The sequence below is a fragment of the Schistocerca nitens genome, chromosome 10 (assembly GCF_023898315.1).
Source record: "Schistocerca nitens isolate TAMUIC-IGC-003100 chromosome 10, iqSchNite1.1, whole genome shotgun sequence".
In the NCBI taxonomy this organism is placed as follows: Eukaryota; Metazoa; Arthropoda; class Insecta; order Orthoptera; family Acrididae; genus Schistocerca; species Schistocerca nitens.
Window position 1 is genome coordinate 92,701,274 of NC_064623.1, and position 22,632 is coordinate 92,723,905.

The window sequence follows — 22,632 nt, forward strand, 5'->3', positions numbered from 1 at the left end:
TATGACACTATGTTCAGGAGATACGATGTCGTAAATATTACCCTGTGTAAAAATAAAGCTGCAGAGCGAAATTCGCTAGACATTCAAGTGAAATATGTGTACAAATACGCGTGAAGTATGATAAATACGTGTGAAATATATTTGACATACGTGTATGCCAGCAAAGCCACGGGTAAAAAGCTCGTACTAAACAGCTGGAACGATTTAAATCAAATTTGGTTCAAGTATTAGTTATAATCTGGAAAGAAATATTGTAGGCGTAAGAACCACCAATCTCCTATTGGTGTCACTGTGAAAACATGGAGAAAAAGGGGAAATTGAACAGTGAGGGGAAAGGAGGAAACAGGAACAAATAGGAGGAGGAGATGGACAGAGGTGGGATAGGGGGTGGGGTTCGGGGGGGGGGGGAATAGAGAGAGTGGAGAGAAGCGGATGCAAGGATAAAGGAGAAGATGGACAGAGGCTGGAGGAGGAAGAGACAGGAAGAGAGGCGGAGAGGAGGAGGCAAAGAGGCAGAGGGGGAGGAGGAAATGGACTTAGAAAGGCAAGAGAATGATGTGGACAAAGAGAGGGGAGTGAAGGAGATGGGTGTAAATAGGAAAGGGAGAAGATGAACGGAGGGGGAGGGGAGGAGGGGATAAACAGAGAGAGGGGGAGGAGGAGATGGATAGAGAGAGGGGAAATATGAGACTGACAAAGAGAGGGGGAGGACGATGGAGGATAAGGAATTATAGTTCAATTCTTTTATCTTGGCGGTTCGCGCATACCCGCCCAGACGCGGGAGATTGCTGCGTTGTCAGTTGCACGTGCCAAGAGAAGCAGCGCCATAGTGTAGTATAGTTCGCAAACTTACGTTTAGGGGGGAGCTCGCAGTTTATGAAGTAAAGCCACCACGGCCGCATTAACCCTTTTGCTGCTACAGAGACGTGCTCCCCGCATTCCGCGCTGTGCGCGATTTTGTCATCACTGCACTGCTCGCCTGCTTCGACTGCTTGGACATACTTTATCATTCGATTTCACAAAAACTATTTAGCACAAAAATTTGATTTTTACACATCTTCTTCACTGATACCTTCCCCCCATAAATGACTTAATTTTGTTTCGATGTTCAACGCAGTTATTGTGCAGCATTAGAATCTAGTAAACCATTGCACGAAATTTTGAAGAGTTTGCAGAGGTAAAAGTTCATAGCGTACACTTTCCGTATGGTCGATTTTAGTTGCTACTAGAAATTTCAAAAAAATACATTCAAACGAATAAAATTCATGAAGTAAGACACTTCGATATTGTTTTTAAATGAAGAAAATATTAAGCACCGAACAAGGTTTGAACTCAGAACCTTTCACTTAGCAGCCACACACCTTTCTTTTTTTTTTATCTGATTTTGTTCGCTTTTGTTCGTTGCATCTTCTCGGGGCGGACGTCGTAAGACATCCGTTTAAGTTCGTTGTTGATCGATTAGCTCAGTTTTTTTATTACAGAGGGTTGCTAACCCTCTGACCGAACACGCTGAGCTACCGTGCCGGCTAACACTTAAACCATTACACTAACACAGCTCGTGATTCAATAGAACTCCTGGAGGACTTTAAAATGTCACGCAAAATACCGACAAACACTGTTGGTGCGACTATGAATTACTCACGTTTCGTCGAAGTACAATAGGAAATAAACAATTGCCGCTGTCCTTTATTGCGAAAAAGCGGTTAGTGAGAATGATACAAACACCTTTCCTTGCTATCGCCTAAATTAGGAGGCTTATTGCTTGTTTGGTTTAATTAATTAATAGAATATGAAGCAATTGCTATAAAGAATGCTTTTTCCAAACTTTCTGTAAAACAAAGTCTGCTATCAAGACATTGATTTTGTTCAATTACTTTATTTATGACTGATCGTTTCTAAGACTGAAGACACTCGTCCGTGCTCTGCACTGCAGTCGAGCTCAGGCAACGTCGTTCTCTGTTCATTGGCTGACTGTGTTTTGTGACGTCATATGCGCAGAACGAACCTAAACTCGGCCGACGTCGTAAATTACACGCACTTTAGAGGAGTAGGACGAGAAGGAAGGAATAGATGGGCAGAGAGAGAAGTTGCAGATTGACAGACAGAGGGGGTGAGAAGGAGATGAACACAGAGGGGACAGAGGAGATGCACCGAGACACGGAGAAGGAGGAGATGATCTTTTAGAATTGAAATAAATACCTCTCCGGGCAATGCGAGACACACAGCTAGTTTAAAATAAATATATTTGTAATGTAAATTTTCAGATTAAGTGCTCACTAACAGGCCTTAAATTTTAGCCGTGGATTACCTTAAGAAGAAATACATACTACTTGAGTAGGTCACACGTTGCTGCAGAGTCTTATTTACTAAAGCAGGCGTTCCCCGTGCGATACTGCATCCGTACACGCAGTGAGTTACGAATTCTTTCGAACACTCCTAGAATAACTCATTCTTGACGAGACTATACCAATTTTTGCTCAAGTTCTTCAACGGGAGTGCTGTACATTTTGGTTTTGGAATTACCGCGGACAGAAAAATACAACGGATTGAAGTCAGATGACCTTGTGTGGCAAGGTGCACGACATGATCGACCACTCCATCTTGGGCCATAGTGGCGCTTTAGATTTCATCTTACTTCAGCAACAAAATGAGCTAATCCTCCACTTTCTCTGACCAAAAGCAGTAAGCGAAATTTTTTCTCAATTATGTGGGGACTTAGTCGCAAATTTTAGTTTCCATTACATTTATCTAACAAGCGAATACCGAGTGCCAAGAAGTCTTTCCAAGTTTACAAATTTTCATAAGGCATAAAATGTGATAGACAAATACATTTCATCTTTAATTTGATGTGACATATTCAAATTGTTTTGTGTATATGCGAGAGGTAGCGGGATAGTTACCCTGCGTCTCCACCACATTGATGCGTCATTTCTTTCGACACATCGAAATTAAACACATAACCAGTTTGTGGTTGCCAAACACTTCTTTATTACAAACACATGCTGTTAATGAAACCAAGAGTAACACGATTGTGATAAAAGGCACCTGGCCCACAGAACCAGCAGCAGTACTTACAAATTTTACTCAAGCAATTTTCACTATTTAAAACAATGTTCATAAAACCACGATTAACTGACATAACTGAGTGCTTCATAACTTACATAGGAACTGTCTTTCACACAACTCATATCAAATTGTAAAACTGCTTTCATGGACTGAGTTTAAGGAATTATGACAAAATAAAGGTATTATCAGATTGATGCATTCGACTAAGCTCCTCTTTAGTGTTACTCACAGGTACGAGGTTCACATGCATTTCATGGCCAGAATGTAATATGATATAAAATCGTCTTAACTTGGAGCCATTACTATTTTCACGTCGAAAATTAGTGATGGGCGCGAGCAGAGTGAAAGGTGCCACCAGATAGAGGAGATTCAGGACGAAAAGGTAAAACGTAGCTATACTCAACTTTGGGCTACAATTAAGCTCCCAGAAAACCACAACGCTCCACCGGAAAGATGGAATTAGAGGACACTAACAACGTAACCACAAACACCGAGCCAGGTCCTTAACTTTCCCTCTTCCACCGTGATACCTCGATCAGAGTTTGCTCGCGTCGACCACTGCCAATTATCTGAAACATAAACACATCTGTGGCAGACAACATTCTGGCGCATCAGATAGACAAACATATCTACCCAACTGGTTATAAATAAACCTTTAATTATATACGGCACCAATGAACCCAAGTCTGACTAACCTAGATGAGCACTTGACCAGTAACGGCCAGTTGATTAGCCAGTTCTCTACAACAAAGAAATAAAATAATAACATAGGAACAGGAAATAGGAAAATTGACAACTGGCCATTAAAATTGCTACACTAAGAAGAAATGCAGATGATAAACGGGTATTCATTGGATAAATATATTATACTAGAACTGACATGTGATTACATTTTCACGCAATTTGGGTGCATAGATCCTGAGAAATCAGTACCCAGAACAACCACTTCTGGCCGTAATTACGGCCTTGATACGCCTCGGCATTGAGTCAAACAGAGCTTCGATGGCGTGTACAGGTAGAGCTGCCCATGGAGCTTCAACGCGATACAACAGTTCATCAAGAGTAGTGACTGGCATATTGCGACGAGCCAGTTGCTCCCCCACCATTGACCAGACGTTTTCAATTGGTGAGAGATCTGGAGAATGTGCTGGCCTGGGCAGCAGTCGAACATTTTCTGTATCCAGAAATGCCCGTAGAGGACATGCAACATGCGGTCGTGCATTATCCTGCTGAAATGTAGGGTTTCGCAGGGATCGAATGAAGTGTAGAGCCACGGGTCGTAACACATCTGAAATGTAACGTCCACTGTTCACAGCGCCATCAATGCGAACAAGAGGTGACCGAGACGTGTAACCAATGGCACCCCACGCCGGGTGATACGCCAGTATGGCGATGACGAATACACGCTTCCACTGTGCGTTCACCGCGATGTCACCAAACACTGATGCGACCATCATGATGCTGTAAACAGAACCTGGATTCATCCGAAAAAATGACGTTTTGCCATTCGTGAACCCAGGTTCGTCGTTGGTGCAGATGGTTGTTGTTTTGCAAACGTCCCCATTTGTTGACTCGGGGATCGAGACGTGGCTTCACGATCCGTTACAGCCATGCGGATACGATGTCTGTCATCTCGACTGCTACTGATACGAGGCCGTTGGGATCCAGCACGGCGTTCCGTATTACCTTCCTGAACCCACCGATTCCATATTCTGCTAACAGTCATTGGTGGATTTCGACAACGCGAGCAGCAATGTCGCGATACGATAAACCGCAATCGCGACAGGCTACAATCCGACCTTTATCAAAGTCGGAAACGTGATGGTACGCATTTCCTCTCCTTACACGAGGCATCACAACAACGTTTCACCAGGCAACGCCGGTCAACTGCTGTTTGTGTATGAGAAATCTGTTGGAAACTTTCCTCATGTCAGCACGTTGTAGGTGTCGCCACCGGCGCCAACCTTGTGTGAATGTTCTGAAAAGCTAATCATTTGCATACCACAGCATCTTCTTCCTGTCGGTTAAATTTCGCGTCTGAAGGACGTCATCTTCGTGGTGTAGCAGTTTTGATGTCCAGTAGTGTATTTCGGTCCGCTCTTGAACGTCAGGCACAGACTTCCGCAGTACTTGGTATGACCTCTAGCTACGCATTGAGCACCGCTTCATATCTATTTGTTGTGCGTAGGTAGCACTCCCTTAAATACCATCAGCATATCAGGCGCCCAGACCAAGTACAGTGACAAATAACTGAAACAACCAAAATAGTTTTCAGTGCACTCGGGTATTCAATTAACGTGAGCGGAACCCACCAAGAAACAATTCGACGACTCCAGTTCGTTCTCTTTGAGTAACATGTAACACACGCGTAGCAAATCTGTCCTTCAAATCTCTGGGAAATCCCAGTCGGTATCGGCAGCGGATCTGCATTCAAACGGGGAAACACGCCGCAGCTGCCCACGCTCCTCCGTCGTACCGACTCGGCCACTCGCCATCGCCACACGTCACTGTCGTTCACACAGCTGATGCCCGAACTCCAGCCCCTGCAAAGCGCGCGCGCCGTAGTTAAAACAGCCATCCGTCAAAGATGCTAACAAGACAAGCAGGCATCGAAAATCGACTCACCACGATGGGGATGACAATCGATGGAGACTGGCGCCAGCAGTGCACCAGCTCATATACTGTTACTTCTTTTGTTACACGGCCAGTGAATTAAGAACAGTGGGACTGGACACATCTACTTCTACATCTACGTGATTACTCATCTATTCACAATAAAGTGCCTGGCAGAGGATTCAATGAACCACCTTCATGCTGTCTCTCTACCGTTCCACTCTCGAACGGCACGCGCAAACGACGAGCACTTAAATTTTTCTGTGCGAGCCCCGATTTCTCTTATTTTATCGTGATGATCATTTCTCCCTATGTAGGTGGGTGCCAACAGAATGTTTTCGCAATCGGAGGAGAAAACTGGTGATTGAAATTTCATGAGAAGATCCCATCGCAACGAAAAACGCCTTTGCTTTAATGATTGCCACTCCACTTCATGTATCATCCTATTTCGCGATAATACAAAACGAGCTACCCTTCTTTGTACTTTATCGATGTCATCCGTTAGTCCCACCTGATGCGGATCCCAGCAATACTCCAGAATAAGGCGGACAAGCGTAGTGTAAGTAGTCTCTTTGGTAGACCTGTTCTGCCAATGAATCGCAATCTTTGGTTTGCTCTACCCACAATATTATCTATGTCATCGTTCCAATTTAGGTAACTGGTTATTTTAGAGATGTCCATTCCTCTTCAACTGTACCGCCTACTGCGCTATTCCTTATTGCTGTATCTACAGCGTTAGAGAACTTCAAACATATCTCGTCATTCCTTAGTACTTCCGTATCCCACTTCTTTGCGTATTGATTCTTCCTGACTAATGTCTTGAACTTCAGCCTACTCTTCATCACTACTATATTGTGATCTGAGTCTATATCTGCTCCTGGGTACGCCTTACAGTCCAGTATCTGATTTCGGAATCTCTGTCTGACAATGATGTAATCTAATTGAAATCTTCCCGTATCTCCCGGCCTTTTCCAAGTATACCTCCTCCTCTTGTGATTCTTGAACAGGATATTCGCTATTACTAGCTGAAACTTGTTACAGAACTCAATTTCATTCCTTGTCCCAAGCCCATATTCTCCTGTAACCTTTTCTTCTACTCCTTCCCCTACAACTGCATTCCAGTCGCCCATGACTATTAGATTTTCGTCCCCCTTTACGTACTGCATTACCCTTTCAATATCCTCATACACTTTCTCTATCTGTTCATCTTCAGCTTGCGACGTCGGCATGTATACCTGAACTATCGTTGTCGGTGTTGGTCTGCTGTCGATTCTGATTAGAACAACCCGGTCACTGAACTGTCCACAGTAACACACCCTCTGCCCTACCTTCCTATTCATAACGAATCCTACACCTGTTATACCATTTCCTGCTGCTGTTGATATTACCCGATACTCATCTGACCGGAAATCCTTGTCTTCCTTCCACTTCACTTCACTGACCCCTACTATATCTAGATTGAGCCTTTGCGTTTCTTTTTTCAGATTTTCTAGTTTCCCTACCACGTTCAAGCTTCTGACATTCCACGCCCCGACTTGTAGAACGTAGTCCTTTCGTTGATTATTCAATCTTTTTCTCATGGTAACCTCCCCCTTGGCAGTCCCCTCCCGGAGATCCGAATGGGGGACTATTCCGGAATCTTTTGCCAATGGAGAGATCATCATGACACTTCTACAATTACACATGTCCTGTGGATACACGTTACGTGTCTTTAATGCAGTGGTTTCCATTGCCTTCTGCATCCTCATGTCGTTGATCATCGCTGATTCTTCCGCCTTTAGGGGCAATTTCCCACCCCTAGGACAAGAGAGTGCCCCGAACCTCTATCCGCTCCTCCGCCCTCTTTGACAAGGCCGTTGGCAGAATGAGGCTGACTTTTATGCCGGAAGTCTTCGGCCGCCAATGCTGATTATATCTCAAAATTTAGGCAGTGGCGGGGATCGAACTCGGGACCGAAGATGTTTTGATTATGAATCAAAGACGCTACCCCCAGACCACAGGTACAAACACTTGTATATAACTGCTAAATATTCTATTTTATCAGCATACTCTTAGAGGAACCGGTATGGTATACAATCTGTACCGGAGACCTTGCCTTTATTAAGTGATTTAAGCTGTTTTGTTACACCGAGGATATCTACTTCTATGTTTCTCATCTTGGCAGTTGTTCTTGATTGGAATTCACGAATATTTACTTCATCTTCTTTGGTGAAGGAGTTTCGGAAAACCGTGATTAATAACTCTGATTTAGTGGCACTGTCATCAGTGACTTCATCGTTGTTATCGCGCAGTCAAGGTACAGATTGCGTCTTGCCATTGGTGTGCTTTATGTATAACCAGAATCTCTTTGGGTTTTCTGCCAGGTTTCGAGACTGTCACGGTTCATTAGATTTTCCGAGATGCATATTTTTTTATAATAGAGTCCCAAATAGATGTGGCTGTGCCCAAAATTAATGTTTTGTTATACTCCATCGAATGTCCATTGTATATACAATGTTCCAGAATCGCAGATTTGCTGGGTTGCAGAAGGCAACGATTATGTTCTGTGCAAAGTTCTTCCATTGTGCGTGTTGTTTGTCCTATATAGGCCATACCATACTGTCAAGGTATCCGATAAATTCCCGCCTTCCGCAATAACAAGTTATCCTTCACTGATCCCAGCAGGTCCGAAATCTTAGATGGTGGACGGAACATCACTTTCACCTGAATTATTAAGGATCTATCAGCGCGCTATATAACGCGCAACGGACAGCATCTTCGTCAGTTTTCGATGGCTCACCTGAAGATGAAAGGCAGGCGTCCAGTTGACTCATGGAGTGAAGTTTACGACGACTGGCTGCAATCCCGGAATCTCTTCGAACATTTAATTATCCAGGAACATTTTAAATTTCACATATCTGTAAGTGTGTGTGAGTTCCTAAGGGAACACACTACTGAGGTCATCGGTCCCTAGGCTTACACACTACTTAAACTAACTTATGCTAAGGATAACACACACACACACACCTGCCCGAAGGAGGACTCGAACCTCCGGCGAGAGGGGCCGTGCAATCCGTGACATGGAGCCTCAAACCACGCGGCCACTCCACTCGGCTCTCTATAAGTATTTTATCTATAACTGAACAGGAAAAGTACACTCTTAAGAACCTCTTAAGATAGTCGACTTTTTTATAAATTCGGCTGCTACTTCCTAGTTGTTTGTTGTTACAAAATACGGCTGAGAACCGCGGGCAGCACGAAAATTTGATTCGGTTCGCAGTTTGGTGACCACTGCTCCAGACTGTTACAGCTAAATTAAGGAATAATACACTGGTTGGTCAAAAAAGTGGTGCACTGACATTATAATTAATTAACGTTATTAATAGCTTGACATGAACATAATAAAATATGCGATTATAAGAAACGGGTGTATTATACGGTCATTCAGTCAAACATCTTCAGTTGAAGATCTGTGTGAGTACAGTGTACGTCAACGGAGATAGGTTTAAAGTGCTACTCATGACCAAATGGCTGGTGTGTGTATTTTTCTTGTGTTTCCATTTGTTTACTGTCAGCTCCAGTACTGGACGAGTTACGTTGCAATGCGTACCTGCAGTGTGTGATAATACAGCAGAGGCAAAAAAAAAAAAAAAAAAAAAAAAAAAAAAAAAAAAAAAATTAGCTAGGTTTTTAATAACGTCATATTTTCGTGAATTGTGCAGCGTGATATGTTTTTGAGCAACCCTGAAGGAGAACAAGTGGAGTATCAAATAAAAAATACAGTGAGCTGTTTAAAAGAGAGTTACTGCCTTTCATACCTTTACGACAATCGAATTTGCAAGAAAGATAGTAACGATGGTTAACATCCACCTGGTAGCTAAACAATTACTTCAAACTTTTTTCTATATTGCTTCTGTACACACAGCTTTTGAGTTCTCTACTCATCCATACAAGCAGAACACAGCACTTACAAAGATCTCTTATCAATCCGTGATCAGGCATGTACAGCTTACACTTAGCCAACAGAAAGCCAACATGTTGCATTGAAAGTGATGTGGCATTACTACCGAGTGACTGTACACTTCATTCGCACCACAGGGTTTGTTAAGTAGAAAAACATTTATACTCAGTGTCTGTTGCATTAGACCTGATGGTCAGGTGACAAGTTGGGTATGTGGAAACTGTAAGGTCGCGAGATCGAATCCTTCTGGGACTAGGAATTATCTCACTCTGCTTGCAGCCTACCCTTCACCTCTCAATGATGAGAAGATTCACCATGAACGACATTTGTTTCAGATTACACGTTAAAGTGTGTGTCCCCTTTTCCTTACAGATTTACTGTTGTAACCAGAAAGACCGAACTAGCATACAGGTTAATAGAGAAACAAGAAAACGACAGCCTACTTCAATGCACAGATTAACCATTACACCATGTTTGTTAAGCCAAGAGCCCTTTCCATTTCAGAATTTTTACTACTGAATAAGAAATGTGAACTAGAAGAAGAAGAGAAGAAGGGAAGGAAAAATTTAAGGAAGATTATCGGACCGAAAAAATGAAGAGGAAAAATTAAGATCTGCGTGAACAGGTGGAGAAGAGCACAGGCCCTAGACGCGAGAGAAGGTTGTCGTTTCGTAGGCACCTCTTCAGAAAGAGCGAATGCTTATTCACAAACAAAATCTTCAACTTAATCACCAAACTAAAAGCTACCAAACACTGGATTAAGGAAATAACAAATCAGTCAGAAAGAAATCTGGGATAAAGAGGTATCTTGAACGATTTTTGATAACTATAAGTGGATCCTGGATAGGTCATAGTCGGAAAAAAAATATCGGCTATAAAGAGAAGCATTGATTACTTAATTTGCATCTATCCAACAGGATCAAGAGGAATTTGTACACAAATTTATTACTCGCAGTACCTCTTCATTCTCTCAATATCTTTGTTTGTCAGCGGTTTAGTGATATACACCTTGATTGTGGTGTCAGTATACCTGGTATAATGTACCACAACTCCCTTGTAACTGCACCTTTCTTGGAATTCCATTTGTGGATCCTTTTATGTAAATGGTTAATTACTTACCTGTTGGCTTATATTAAACTTGCTCCTTGTTCTCTGGTTGTTCAGTTCGCATCATGATCTATATACTGATATCGCACTACGTTCTTTTGACCCCAGATCTCTATCAACATGTTTATTTTTCATCATATCCATCTGTTCAAGAGCTCTTACTTTACTTCTTATGTTGGTCAAGTAGCTTAAGAAGAAAAACAAAACATTGTTTTATAAGTTGGAGATGATTTATTTTCTATTGTGACGATTACGAGCTACTGCAGCAACTGGAACATCAGATCTCATATACTCAAATGTATGTTGGAAATTACTTGATGGCTGGGCTCAGTGGATGTGAGGGGAAAGGATTGTCAGGACTGGAGGGGGACGTGAATGTGCGAATCTCAGTAGTGGTAGCCACCATAGTAGCCGAGACCATGGTAGCCGATTGCGCTGTATCCCAGACCGCGGTAGCCGAGGCCGTAGTAGCCGGCAGCATATCCAGGGTATCCGTATCCGTATCCACCGTAGACTCCAGAAGAGTAGGCCAGGGGGGCGGAGTAGCCGAGGCCGGTGGCGTAGGCCAGGCCGCGCTTCTCCTTGGGGGCGGACTCCTCAGCGGCGAAGACGGCGGCGAACACGCACAGGGCCAGGACCTGCAATGTCGAGGATGGTATCACGTATAGAAATACTAACCTAGGCACCACTTCAGTAGCTCAAAACACCAGAAACCTATCTGATTAATCAGAAAGCCCAACTTTTGAAGCTGTGAAGGTTTTACCCAATGTGCTCCACAGGGTTCCGTCTTGGTTCTGTCATTATACTCGTATTTGATATACACTATGGGGAAAGTGTGTATCACCCTCAAGGATGAGGAGGTTTTATTGATAGGTGATAGCTAGCTCATCATTGTAGGAGTACATGACAATAAATTCAGACCAAATGTTAACACTCAAGTCGCAGTAAAGGGTGCCAAAAGGGCAGCATCAGTACACAGTGTAACACCCTCTGGAGGCAATTCGGGCTTGTATTCTCGCATGCAAACGCACATAAAGGTGCCGAATAACGTTCTGCGATATATTGTCCCAAGCATCTTGAGTCTCCAGTTGCAATTCGGCAGGCCCTGCAGACCCTGGAGAAGGAGTAAGTTCCCATTCATCATGTCCCATACGTGTTCAACAGGCAAGAGATATGGTGATCTTGCTGGCCAGGGCAGTTGTTCAACAACACAAAAAGCACGTTACGTCGCTGCAGTCGTACGTACGTGCAATGTCCTGCTGAAAAAACACATCACCTTCCTGCGGAAAAAAGGCAGGAGTACCTGTGTAATGTAGGCTATTGGTTATCTTGCCCTGCGGAAACACCAAATTTGACCGTGAACTACAACTGATGGCGTTCCCCACCAGAAACCCTGGGATGGAGCAGGTGGGCGAATATGCATTTTACCAGCTCTACATCATACACTCGTATGTCCATTACTCGCATAAGACAGAGGCTACTCTCATCACTGAACACAACTGACCTCCATTCCACTCACCAGCCAACTCTATCACTACGACTAACGCAAGCAGAAATGGTTGGCTATGCCGTGGTGTCTGTGATAGCCAGGCCAAGGGCACACGTAAGCAGACGGTTCCTAATGGACCCTGAAAGCACAGCAGGTCCAACATGTGCCTGGATTTCGTTCCTGGATGATGTTCAGTCGGCCATTAGTGCTCGCACATTGTGTCAATGTTGACTTAGCTATGTGCTATGCAGACATCCACAACCTGGTCCAGTGGCGGATACAGAAAAACGTCAAGGAGAGGGCGCTAAAAATATCTTGAGCTACCTGTAATTTTACCATGTTATCTTGCTTAGCTGGGTGGTAACGTTGTTGCCTCCCATTCACTGAACCCGGATTTAATGCCCGCCCGGGTTGGAGATTTTCTCCGATCGTGGACTGGATGTTGTGTTGTCCTCATTATCACTCCATCCTCATCATCAGCCGCAAGTCGCCCTATACGGCGCTGACTCAAAAAAGACTTGCACTTGGCGCCGAACCGGAATGGGACCTCCCAGCCAACAATGCCACTCATTTTTTTTTTACTTTTACCATAATAAAAAATAAGCAAGTCACATGCAAAGTTTAAGGAAGTTTTATTTAAACTGATTATACACTTAGACAAGACAATGCCATTTTCCTTAAATGATGAATTCTATGCGCCTACTCTTCCTGTCAAATAGGCTAATTGCGTCGTCAATAGGACAATCAATGTCAGGGAGAGTGCTCAACATAGCTAAGCCATTAAGTCGATCCTCCTTCATTGTCGACCTCAGCCATGTCTTTGTACCTCGCAATGTTGAAAAAGTTCTGTCTACAGGAGGAATAGATACAGGTGAAAGCGACGAGCGAATATGTATCTTACGGCATACAATACAAGGGCGAGTTTCCAAGGATGACGCCATCCAGCAATTTATGTGTGGGGAACTTTTATTGTCGTTTATGTTCCTTTTCTAGCGCATTCGATAAAGGTCCTATATGGTAGCAATGCATTTTTAGGAATCTTCTCGAAAGTCACTATTACTGGAGATCAATATTTTCCTATATCTAACCCGTAATACGAGTTAGATATGCGAAACTATTGTTACGTTATTAGTAAAAATATTGCTACGAGTCTGTTACGAGACTCGTCACAATATAGTGTTACGAATATTTTTAACGAGAAATTAATATAGATTACTATTCACAATCAACTGATCACTCTTACTCTTGACTAATCTTTACTCTTGTACTTGTTGTAACTACAACTTTTTACTTATTTATTCTTCAGTCTTAATATATTCGCTAGATAGTAGATAGGGACAGCGGGAATCTCGTTAATCCATTCATGCGCGTCACTAATTAGATGACGAGGCATTTGGCTACATCAAGAGTGTCAACGGTTACTCCCAGGCCGTTTACCCAAGCTTGCTTGAATTTCTGAACGTTGACAGTTCAGAGCACTAGGCAGGAGTCGCATGTCAGAGCGGTAAGACTCACCCATCGACGCGACTCCCACCCGGGGCATGTCCAAGCCGCCACAGGCTACAGCAGGAAGCAGCCACCCAGGCCAGCCCTGCAGAGCGAAGGCCGAGTCGACTCGGAGCTTCAAGCGCCGCAGGACCGCGACTGACCCGGAAGACCTCCTATTGCCACCGAACCCCGGTGGTGAGGACGCCGAGGGGAGAAGCCCCAACGACGCGGGATTAGGGACGCGGCGTGCCCATACCCAGGGTGCCCCCAACCTATACAAAAGAAGAGTCGCCGTCTTATGAACCACATGGGTGACGGACGAGCTCACAACCTACTAATGGGCACCCGTTGGATCGGTAGCCACAGCACACACGGTGCCAGGTTCAGTGGTCTTTCCGTACGAGCTCTGATTTCCCTTATTTTATCATGGTGCTCGTTTCTCCCTATGTAGGTCCGCGTCAGCAAAATAGAATACGTATACAGACACTGGGCCTGAGATGTGCTGCTATCCAGCACACTTACCAGGTACTTCATCATGGTTGGTGATCGTTGGTTGGCTGCCTCTCCTGCGCTGAAAACTGTGGCGGGCGAATGCTGACGTCTGCGTTGGGAGGGGCAGCCTTATATAAGGCTTCCAGTCCCCGAGGCGTGGCACTGACTGGAGGCCATCCGGACCCTAGCGGTGACTGCAACATGTTATGCTCCCGTTGGGTGAAACGACTGGAGGAGAGGGGGGGGGGGGTTGGCGGAGGTAACAGCTGTGAACGATGGTCACCCTGGGCAGCTTGCCGGACACACACCATCTGTCAGTCTCCAACGCGCGCCCCACCTGCTCTCCGCGACCGCTTCTTGAAACTCTCCTTTGTGCCAACTGCCCTCAGCAGGCGACGCGCGGATCAAGAAATGTCATCCACTCAGCTGTAGTGGCATTTATACTACCCTCAATAGTGTTTTGACGTTTGCCATTATAATGTTGTTGGCGCAAAGCGCTCGCGAACACAGTATAGATCTTATCAGTCAATGCTCACCCATACCAAAAGTTTTTCCTATACAGAGTCTTGGTTGTTTGTTTTTGGGGCAGGGGACCAAACAGCGATGTCATCGGTCCCATCGGATTAGGGAAGGATGGGGAAGGAAGTCGGCCGCGTCTTTTCAAAGGAACCATCCCGGCATTTGCCTGAAGCCATTTAGGGAAATCATGGAAAACCTAAATCGGCATGGTCGGGCGCGGGTTTGAACCGTCGTCCTCCCGAATGGGAGTCCAGTGTGCTAACCACTAGCCGGCCGGTGTGGCGCTTCAGTCTGCAACCGCGCGACCGCTACAGTCGCAGGTTCGAATCATGTCTCGGATTTGGATGTGTGTGATGTCCTTAGGTTAGTTAGGTTTAAGTAGTTCTAAGTTCTAGGGGACTGATGACCATAGATGTTAAGTCCCATAGTGCTCAGAGCCATTTGAATCATTTTTTTGCTAACCACTGGGCCACCTCCCTCGATTTCAGGACTTTTATCACTATTTTACTGACCAGTGGCTTGATAACGGGCATATGCCGAAATAGATGCGTAATTGCAGTGTAAGGCACCATCACACAAATAATGTCTGAGATGATGGAACCGGAGAATAAATACAATAATGTCAAAAGTTCATCCGAATGTACACTCATTAGTGAAAAATCTTCGATAAGATGCAGAGTACAATGGCCACCAGTTTCAACGACTAATTTTAAGCTTTGATAGGAAAAGAAGAAAAAAGTCGGCAATGAAGACTGAAGAAACGATTGGAAAGGCTTTAAAGAAACTCCAAACTGATGGGAACTTGAAACCATTTCTGACGTGTGTGGCCAACGCACAGAAATTACAATGACAAAGAAAACATCAGAATCATTGAATAATTTGTAAATATCGGAAAGCAGTTTAATGTAATCGTTGGCAGTCTTGTAAATATTGTAAATAAATTTAATGGGGGACGCAAAGAGACTACCTCCTCATGGTGTTCGCTGGAAACGTCTCAAACTCGGCCAAATATCTTTTGAAATCTGTAAAATATTCCCTAATAAAGAATAATAAGACTACCTTAAAGGCCAAAGCTTCTCTAGGGGATAATCGCAGCATTCGCCGCTGGATTTTGTAGGTACGCTCACAAGATTTACTGTAGTTCAACGGTCTTGTGCATTCATTATAAGAAATATTAATAATTCGGTCCTGTGTATTCATTATGAGAAATATTATAATTTGTTTTCAGAATTTCTTTCAACTTTCAACCTTAAATTTTCTTTAATTATTGCTACATAAATAAACAAATTACGTTTTCGAAAACATTAATGCACAGAAAATACAAAAACATCAAGACTATTTCAAGCAAAATTTTCACTCAGATGATGAAGAAAAATTGGCACTGAGCTTGAAAAAAATGAGTATTATTACAAGACACGCATCCATTAAAATTCACCCCACTGAAACGTTTTGCCTTCCTGCTTACATGAGGCTTCTTTTTGTAATTTCAAGATCAGGGTAGCCTTTTCCTTGAATTTTCTAAATTAAAATCTATTCACAAACTTCTTGAGAAGGTGCCGTGGCAGGCGTATTGATAGTAAGGCAATGCCTATTCCCTTGGAGCTTGTTGATTATAGCGAACAGAACCTCGGTGTATTCATTAATTTTGTATGTACACTGTCAACAGGCAAAGTAATTGATTTCCAGCGACTGGCTGCCGATTGTTTCGCTTCAGTTTTTCTGGAAATCTTGCTACTTGGTTTTCCCAGTTTGAGTTTATGCCGAATTCGGAGTAAATGTGTTCTCTTTGATGGTAACAGAAATCAAAAATTATCTTTCCGATCTTTCAGTGTGCTACAGCGCCTTACGCAGTGCGTATTTTAACCCTTTCGTGAACCGTGGGAAACATGCTCCCCACTACAATGAACTCGCTCCTAGTCCCGTGGGATTCACAGTTCCCACCTCTGTACGGTGCTGCCACCTAGTGAACAGTATAGGGTACTACTTCCAATCGGAAGTTCCCGCCGTTTTTGCTGTACCTTCGCGAAGAGGCATTGTATAGCTGAGTGTTGCTCTGTAGAGGAGCCTTTCAGTGCTGTTTGCGTGACATTTTGTGATTTTTTCCCTCAGAGCTATAGTATTTACCCAAATTTATGAAGGAAAACGTAAAATTGGAACGAGGAGAATTCCAGTTTGAAACAAAAGGAGCCATTTCTGCAGCAAAATGGATGGATAACCGTCCAGTCACTTTTATGTTCTCAATTCATGACCAATGAGAAACAGCCACAGTGAAAAGGAAAAACCAGGATGGTACTAGTACAGAGATTTCCTGTCCTGAAGTTGTGGCAGAATACAACAAAGTAATGGGTGGTGTCGATAAGTTTGATCAATTATGAGAAAGGTATGCTATTGGCAGACGTTCTGTAAAATGGTGGCACAGAATATTTTATTTCCTGGTGGACGTTGCTGCAGTGAACAGTTTTATCCTGTGGAAAATAAGTAAAAGAGAAAGTGGACAGCATGATCAGCTCACATACAGGATCCATCTAGCGAGACAATTGATCGCTGGCTTCTCATCCCAAAAAAGGCGTGGACAAAAACCTGTCTCTCTCGCAAAAAGGGGTAAAGTACCTGAAGATTTTCGTCATGTGGTTGTAGGGGAGCATCAACTCATTTTAGGAGAAACCCACTGGACGTGCCGTTATTGTAGTACTAAAGCTGCGGAAAAGAGCACTCGCTGTGTTTGTACATATTGTCAAATACCACTTTGCATAGACCCATGTTTCAGAAAATTTCATGGCAAGTAATTGTGAACAATGATTGTAACAAGAGAAGTAAATTTTTCAAATAAATATGACATATATTGAAAAAGTTGTTTTTGTCATTTAACTTCAAGGAAGGGCAGTGGGAAGAATACTTCCCACCTTGTTGTGTGACCTCACTTTCACAGTTGGAGCAAATTTGATATTCTGTGTGATAAATATACATATCTGTTAACTACTATCTGCTCTCCATTCATTAAAAAAAGACTGCTCAATAATTTGGCCCACGGAAGGGTTAAATATTTCTTACACGTACTTGCAGTTCGAATACAGACAAATCATTTGGGATCTAAAAATAAATACTCCAAAGATGTGAAATAGCCATTAAATTTAAAAAAAAAATAACTTTTATGGTGGAGTCTCCCCTTAAAATGGAGAGTAGCCCATTTTAGAGGCATGAAAATTCGCTTGATGAATGGTTTAGGAATTTCAAAGCGGTCAGACACATCACCAACATCAGCTTGTCAGTGCAGGACGCCTAGTCTAAATGCTTATTGTATTCAGTGGTTTCTTAATGCGCTTGGAGTTCTATTAATGTGCCTTAAGGCTTTGAACACAATGAAATAATTCAGTTTACGACAACATTACAATATATTCCATGCAAAAGATTATGGATACTTGGAAAGGCGAACAGCGAAAAGCCGATGTGAAAAAAAAGTAACGCTTTCAAACGACATGACTGAAGAAAGTATTCATCATTTTGGAGGAGAGAAATGAACGTCTCAATATTTTTCCCAACATTTTCGCTATGAAACTACAATTTTTTCAGGGGCAACGCTCAACGAATGACTCTGCAGTTAGATGTAGTTACCAAAACGCTTTTCAGGTGTCAAAGGGTTGCGCAGTTTCTCTGATTTTCGGGTTATGCTGAAGTGGGGAAAAACTCGGCTACAGTTATAGATCTACACTGTGACGTTTTCGTGATTATTTTCATAGAAAAGTTAGTCTCGTAGACTTTTCCCACATGTAAATTTTCACGACTTTACAAGTCTGCAGCTACGATTCTGTCGCTGTTTAGACTTACATGTACATGCTATTTTTTTACGCACTGGAAGAGAACGAAATCCACACACAAAAACTCATTGGCGGACTTCAGCTTTAAATCTTATCTTCGAATTAGAATTACTCGTAAAGTGGTACCAGACATTGATCCGTTAGTGAAAAGCAAAATAAGTAATATTCTTTGCCGTTCTGTGTTTTTAAATTTAACGTTTACATGAAATGATAATGGCATATAAATTTGTTACTTTAAATTTCGTCCTAAAACGGCGGTTACTTAGCCGCCCCCCCCCCTCCCCCACTTCTTCACATCATCAGAATATTAAGAGATGCTGAATTTCATTGTCATTGCTCATTAATACGACAGTCGAATTTGCCACTCGACGTGTTAATGAACCGACCTGAAGCGATACGTAGTTGCTAACTGCTGTGGTGTGAGCGCGAGCCAGCCTGCATGAGCAGCTGTGCTGAATTGCTGGACTTCTTAGCGTGGCTGTACCTGAGAAAAGCCGGTTAGCTCGGCAAGAGCCCGAGGACCCGCGCGAGTGTCACTCCGTGCAAATGTTCCAAGCCCGCCATGTGTCACGGATTTCCTTAACTTGACTCGGCTGTAGGAGTGTCTTAGTGCATAGAATTAATGAATTAAAACTTCACTAATGATGCGGCATTTTTTCATGCATCTCAGTCTTTATGCCATCCTATGTCCTTAACTACGTGTCGTTTATTTGTCTAGGTACATTCAGCTGTGTTCAAAATACGTTGCCAACAGAAACCACATCTAAACAGTAATGAAATACTAAACTCAGATTGGAATGTACGAGGGCAGTTCAATAAGTAATGCAACACATTTTTTTTCTGAAACAGGGGTTGTTTTATTCAGCATTGAAATACACCAGGTTATTCCCCAATCTTTTAGCTACACAACACTATTTTTCAACGTAATCTCTATTCAATGCTACGGCCTTACGCCACCTTGAAATGAGGGCCTGTATGCCTACACGGTACCATTCCACTGGTCGATGTCGGAGCCAACGTCGTACTGCATCTCAATAACTTCTTCATCATCCGCGTAGTGCGTCCCACGGATTGCGTCCTTCATTGGGCAAACATATGGAAATCCGACGGTGCGAAATCGGGGCTGTAGGGTGCATGAGGAAGAACAGTCCACTGAAGTTTTGTGAGCTCCTCTCGGGTGCGAAGACTTGTGTGAGGTCTTGCGTTGTCATGAAGAAGGAGAAGTTCGTTCAGATTTTTGTGCCTACGAACACGCTGAAGTCGTTTCTTCAATTTCTGAAGAGTAGCACAATACACTCCAGAGTTGATCGTTTGACCATGGGGAAGGACATCGAACAGAATAACCCCTTCAGCGTCCCAGAAGACTGTAACCATGACTTTACCGGCTGAGGGTTTGGCTTTAAACTTTTTCTTGGTAGGGGAGTGGGTGTGGCGCCACTCCATTGATTGCCGTTTTGTTTCAGGTTCGAAGTGATGAACCCATGTTTCATCGCCTGTAACAATCTTTGACAAGAAATTGTCACCCTCAGCCACATGACGAGCAAGCAATTCCTCACAGATGGTTCTCCTTTGCTCTTTATGGTGTTCGGTTAGACAACGAGGGACCCAGCGGGAACAAACCTTTGAATATCCCAACTGGTGAACAATTGTGACAGCACTACCAACAGAGATGTCAAGTTGAGCACTGAGTTGTTTGATGGTAATCCGTCGATCATCTCGAACGAGTGTGTTCGCACGCTCCGCCATTGCAGGAGTCACAGCTGTGCACGGCCGGCCCGCACGCGGGAGATCAGACGGTCTTGCTTGACCTTGCGGCGATGATGACACACGCTTTGCCCAACGACTCACCGTGCTTTTGTCCACTGCCAGATCACCGTATACATTCTGCAAGCGCCTATGAATATCTGAGATGCCCTGGTTTTCCGCCAAAAGAAACTCTATCACTGCCCATTGTTTGCAACGCACATCCGTTACAGACGCCATTTTAACAGCTCCGTACAGCGCTGCCACCTGTCGGAAGTCAATGAAACTATACGAGACGAAGCGGGAATGTTTGAAAATATTCCACAAGAAATTTCCGGTTTTTTCAACCAAAATTGGCCGAGAAAAAAAATGTGTTGCATTACTTATTGAACTGCCCTCGTATACCGCAGAGACAGGCTGGACAGTGGAGGGGGAGGCGTGTTTATAGCGATAAAAAGTGCAGTAGTATCGAAGGAAATTGACGGAGATCCGAAATGTGAAATAATTTGGGTGAAGGTCACGGTTAAAGCAGGCTCAAACATGGTAACTGGGTGTCTCTATAGGCCCCCTGCCTCAGCAGCTGTTGTGGCAGAGCAACTGAAGGAAAGTTTGGAAAATATTTCGAGTAGATTTCCCGACCAGGTTATAGTCCTGGGTGGAGATTTTAATTTGCCAGGTATAGACTGGGAGACTCAAACGTTTATAACAGGTGGCAGAATCCAGTGAAATTTTTTTAAGTGCATTATCTGAAAACTACCTTGAGCAGTTAAACAGAGAACCGACTCGTGGCGATAACATATTAGACCTTCTGGTGACAAACAGACCCGAACTACACTCCTGGAAATTGAAATAAGAACACCATGAATTCATTGTCCCAGGAAGGGGAAACTTTATTGACACATTCCTGGGGTCAGATACATCACATGATCACACTGACAGAACCACAGGCACATAGACACAGGCAACAGAGCATGCACAATGTCGGCACTAGTACAGTGTATATCCACCTTTCGCAGCAATGCAGGCTGCTATTCTCCCATGGAGACGATCGTAGAGATGCTGGATGTAGTCCTGTGGAACGGCTTGCCATGCCATTTCCACCTGGCGCCTCAGTTGGACCAGCGTTCGTGCTGGACGTGCAGACCGCGTGAGACGACGCTTCATCCAGTCCCAAACATGCTCAATGGGGGACAGATCCGGAGATCTTGCTGGCCAGGGTAGTTGACTTACACCTTCTAGAGCACGTTGGGTGGCACGGGATACATGCGGACGTGCATTGTCCTGTTGGAACAGCAAGTTCCCTTGCCGGTCTAGGAATGGTAGAACGATGGGTTCGATGACGGTTTGGATGTACCGTGCACTATTCAGTGTCCCCTCGACGATCACCAGTGGTGTGCGGCCAGTGTAGGAGATCGCTCCCCACACCATGATGCCGGGTGTTGGCCCTGTGTGCCTCGGTCGTATGCAGTCCTGATTGTGGCGCTCACCTGCACGGCGCCAAACACGCATACGACCATCATTGGCACCAAGGAAGAAGCGACTCTCATCGCTGAAGACGACACGTCTCCATTCGTCCCTCCATTCACGCCTGTCGCGACACCACTGGAGGCGGGCTGCACGATGTTGGGGCGTGAGCGGAAGACGGCCTAACGGTGTGCGGGACCGTAGCCCAGCTTCATGGAGACGGTTGCGAATGGTCCTCGCAGATACCCCAGGAGCAACAGTGTCCCTAATTTGCTGGGAAGTGGCGGTGCGGTCCCCTACGGCACTGCGTAGGATCCTACGGTCTTGGCGTGCATCCGTGCGTCGCTGCGGTCCGGTCCCAGGTCGACGGGCACGTGCACCTTCTGCCGACCACTGGCGACAACATCGATGTACTGTGGAGACCTCACGCCCCACGTGTTGAGCAATTCGGCGGTACGTCCACCCGGCCTCCCGCATGCCCACTATACGCCCTCGCTCAAAGTCCGTCAACTGCACATACGGTTCACGTCCACGCTGTCGCGGCATGCTACCAGTGTTAAAGACTGCGATGGAGCTCCGTATGCCACGGCAAACTGGCTGACACTGACGGCGGCGGTGCACAAATGCTGCGCAGCTAGCGCCATTCGACGGCCAACACCGCGGTTCCTGGTGTGTCCGCTGTACCGTGCGTGTGATCATTGCTTGTACAGCCCTCTCGCAGTGTCCGGAGCAAGTATGGTGGGTCTGACACACCGGTGTCAATGTGTTCTTTTTTCCATTTCCAGGAGTGTATTTGAAACAGTTAACGCAGAACAGGGAATCAGCGATCATAAGGCGGTTACTGCATCGATAATTTCAGCCGTAAATAGAAATATTAAAAAAGGTAGGAGGATTTT

The 22,632-nt window shown here is 44.3% G+C and overlaps 1 protein-coding gene across 2 annotated transcripts in view; it reads right to left on the bottom strand.

The window, feature by feature from the left end:
* Window positions 1-14,356, bottom strand: part of LOC126210611 (cuticle protein 6.4-like) — a 230,521-nt gene extending 216,165 nt beyond the window's left edge. Inside the window, exons 1-2 of one of the 2 annotated variants that reach the window (XM_049939904.1) lie at window positions 14,226-14,356; window positions 10,935-11,364 (exon numbers count right to left, since the gene is read on the bottom strand). In XM_049939904.1, coding sequence (XP_049795861.1) covers window positions 11,113-11,364; window positions 14,226-14,240 — 267 coding nt within the window. In that variant the 5' untranslated portion in view covers window positions 14,241-14,356 and the 3' untranslated portion in view covers window positions 10,935-11,112. Of the gene's footprint in view, window positions 1-10,934; window positions 11,365-14,225 lie in introns of those variants that run through there. The other variant, XM_049939906.1, reaches the window with a different exon arrangement.
* Between the last annotated feature and the right edge of the window lie 8,276 nt (window positions 14,357-22,632).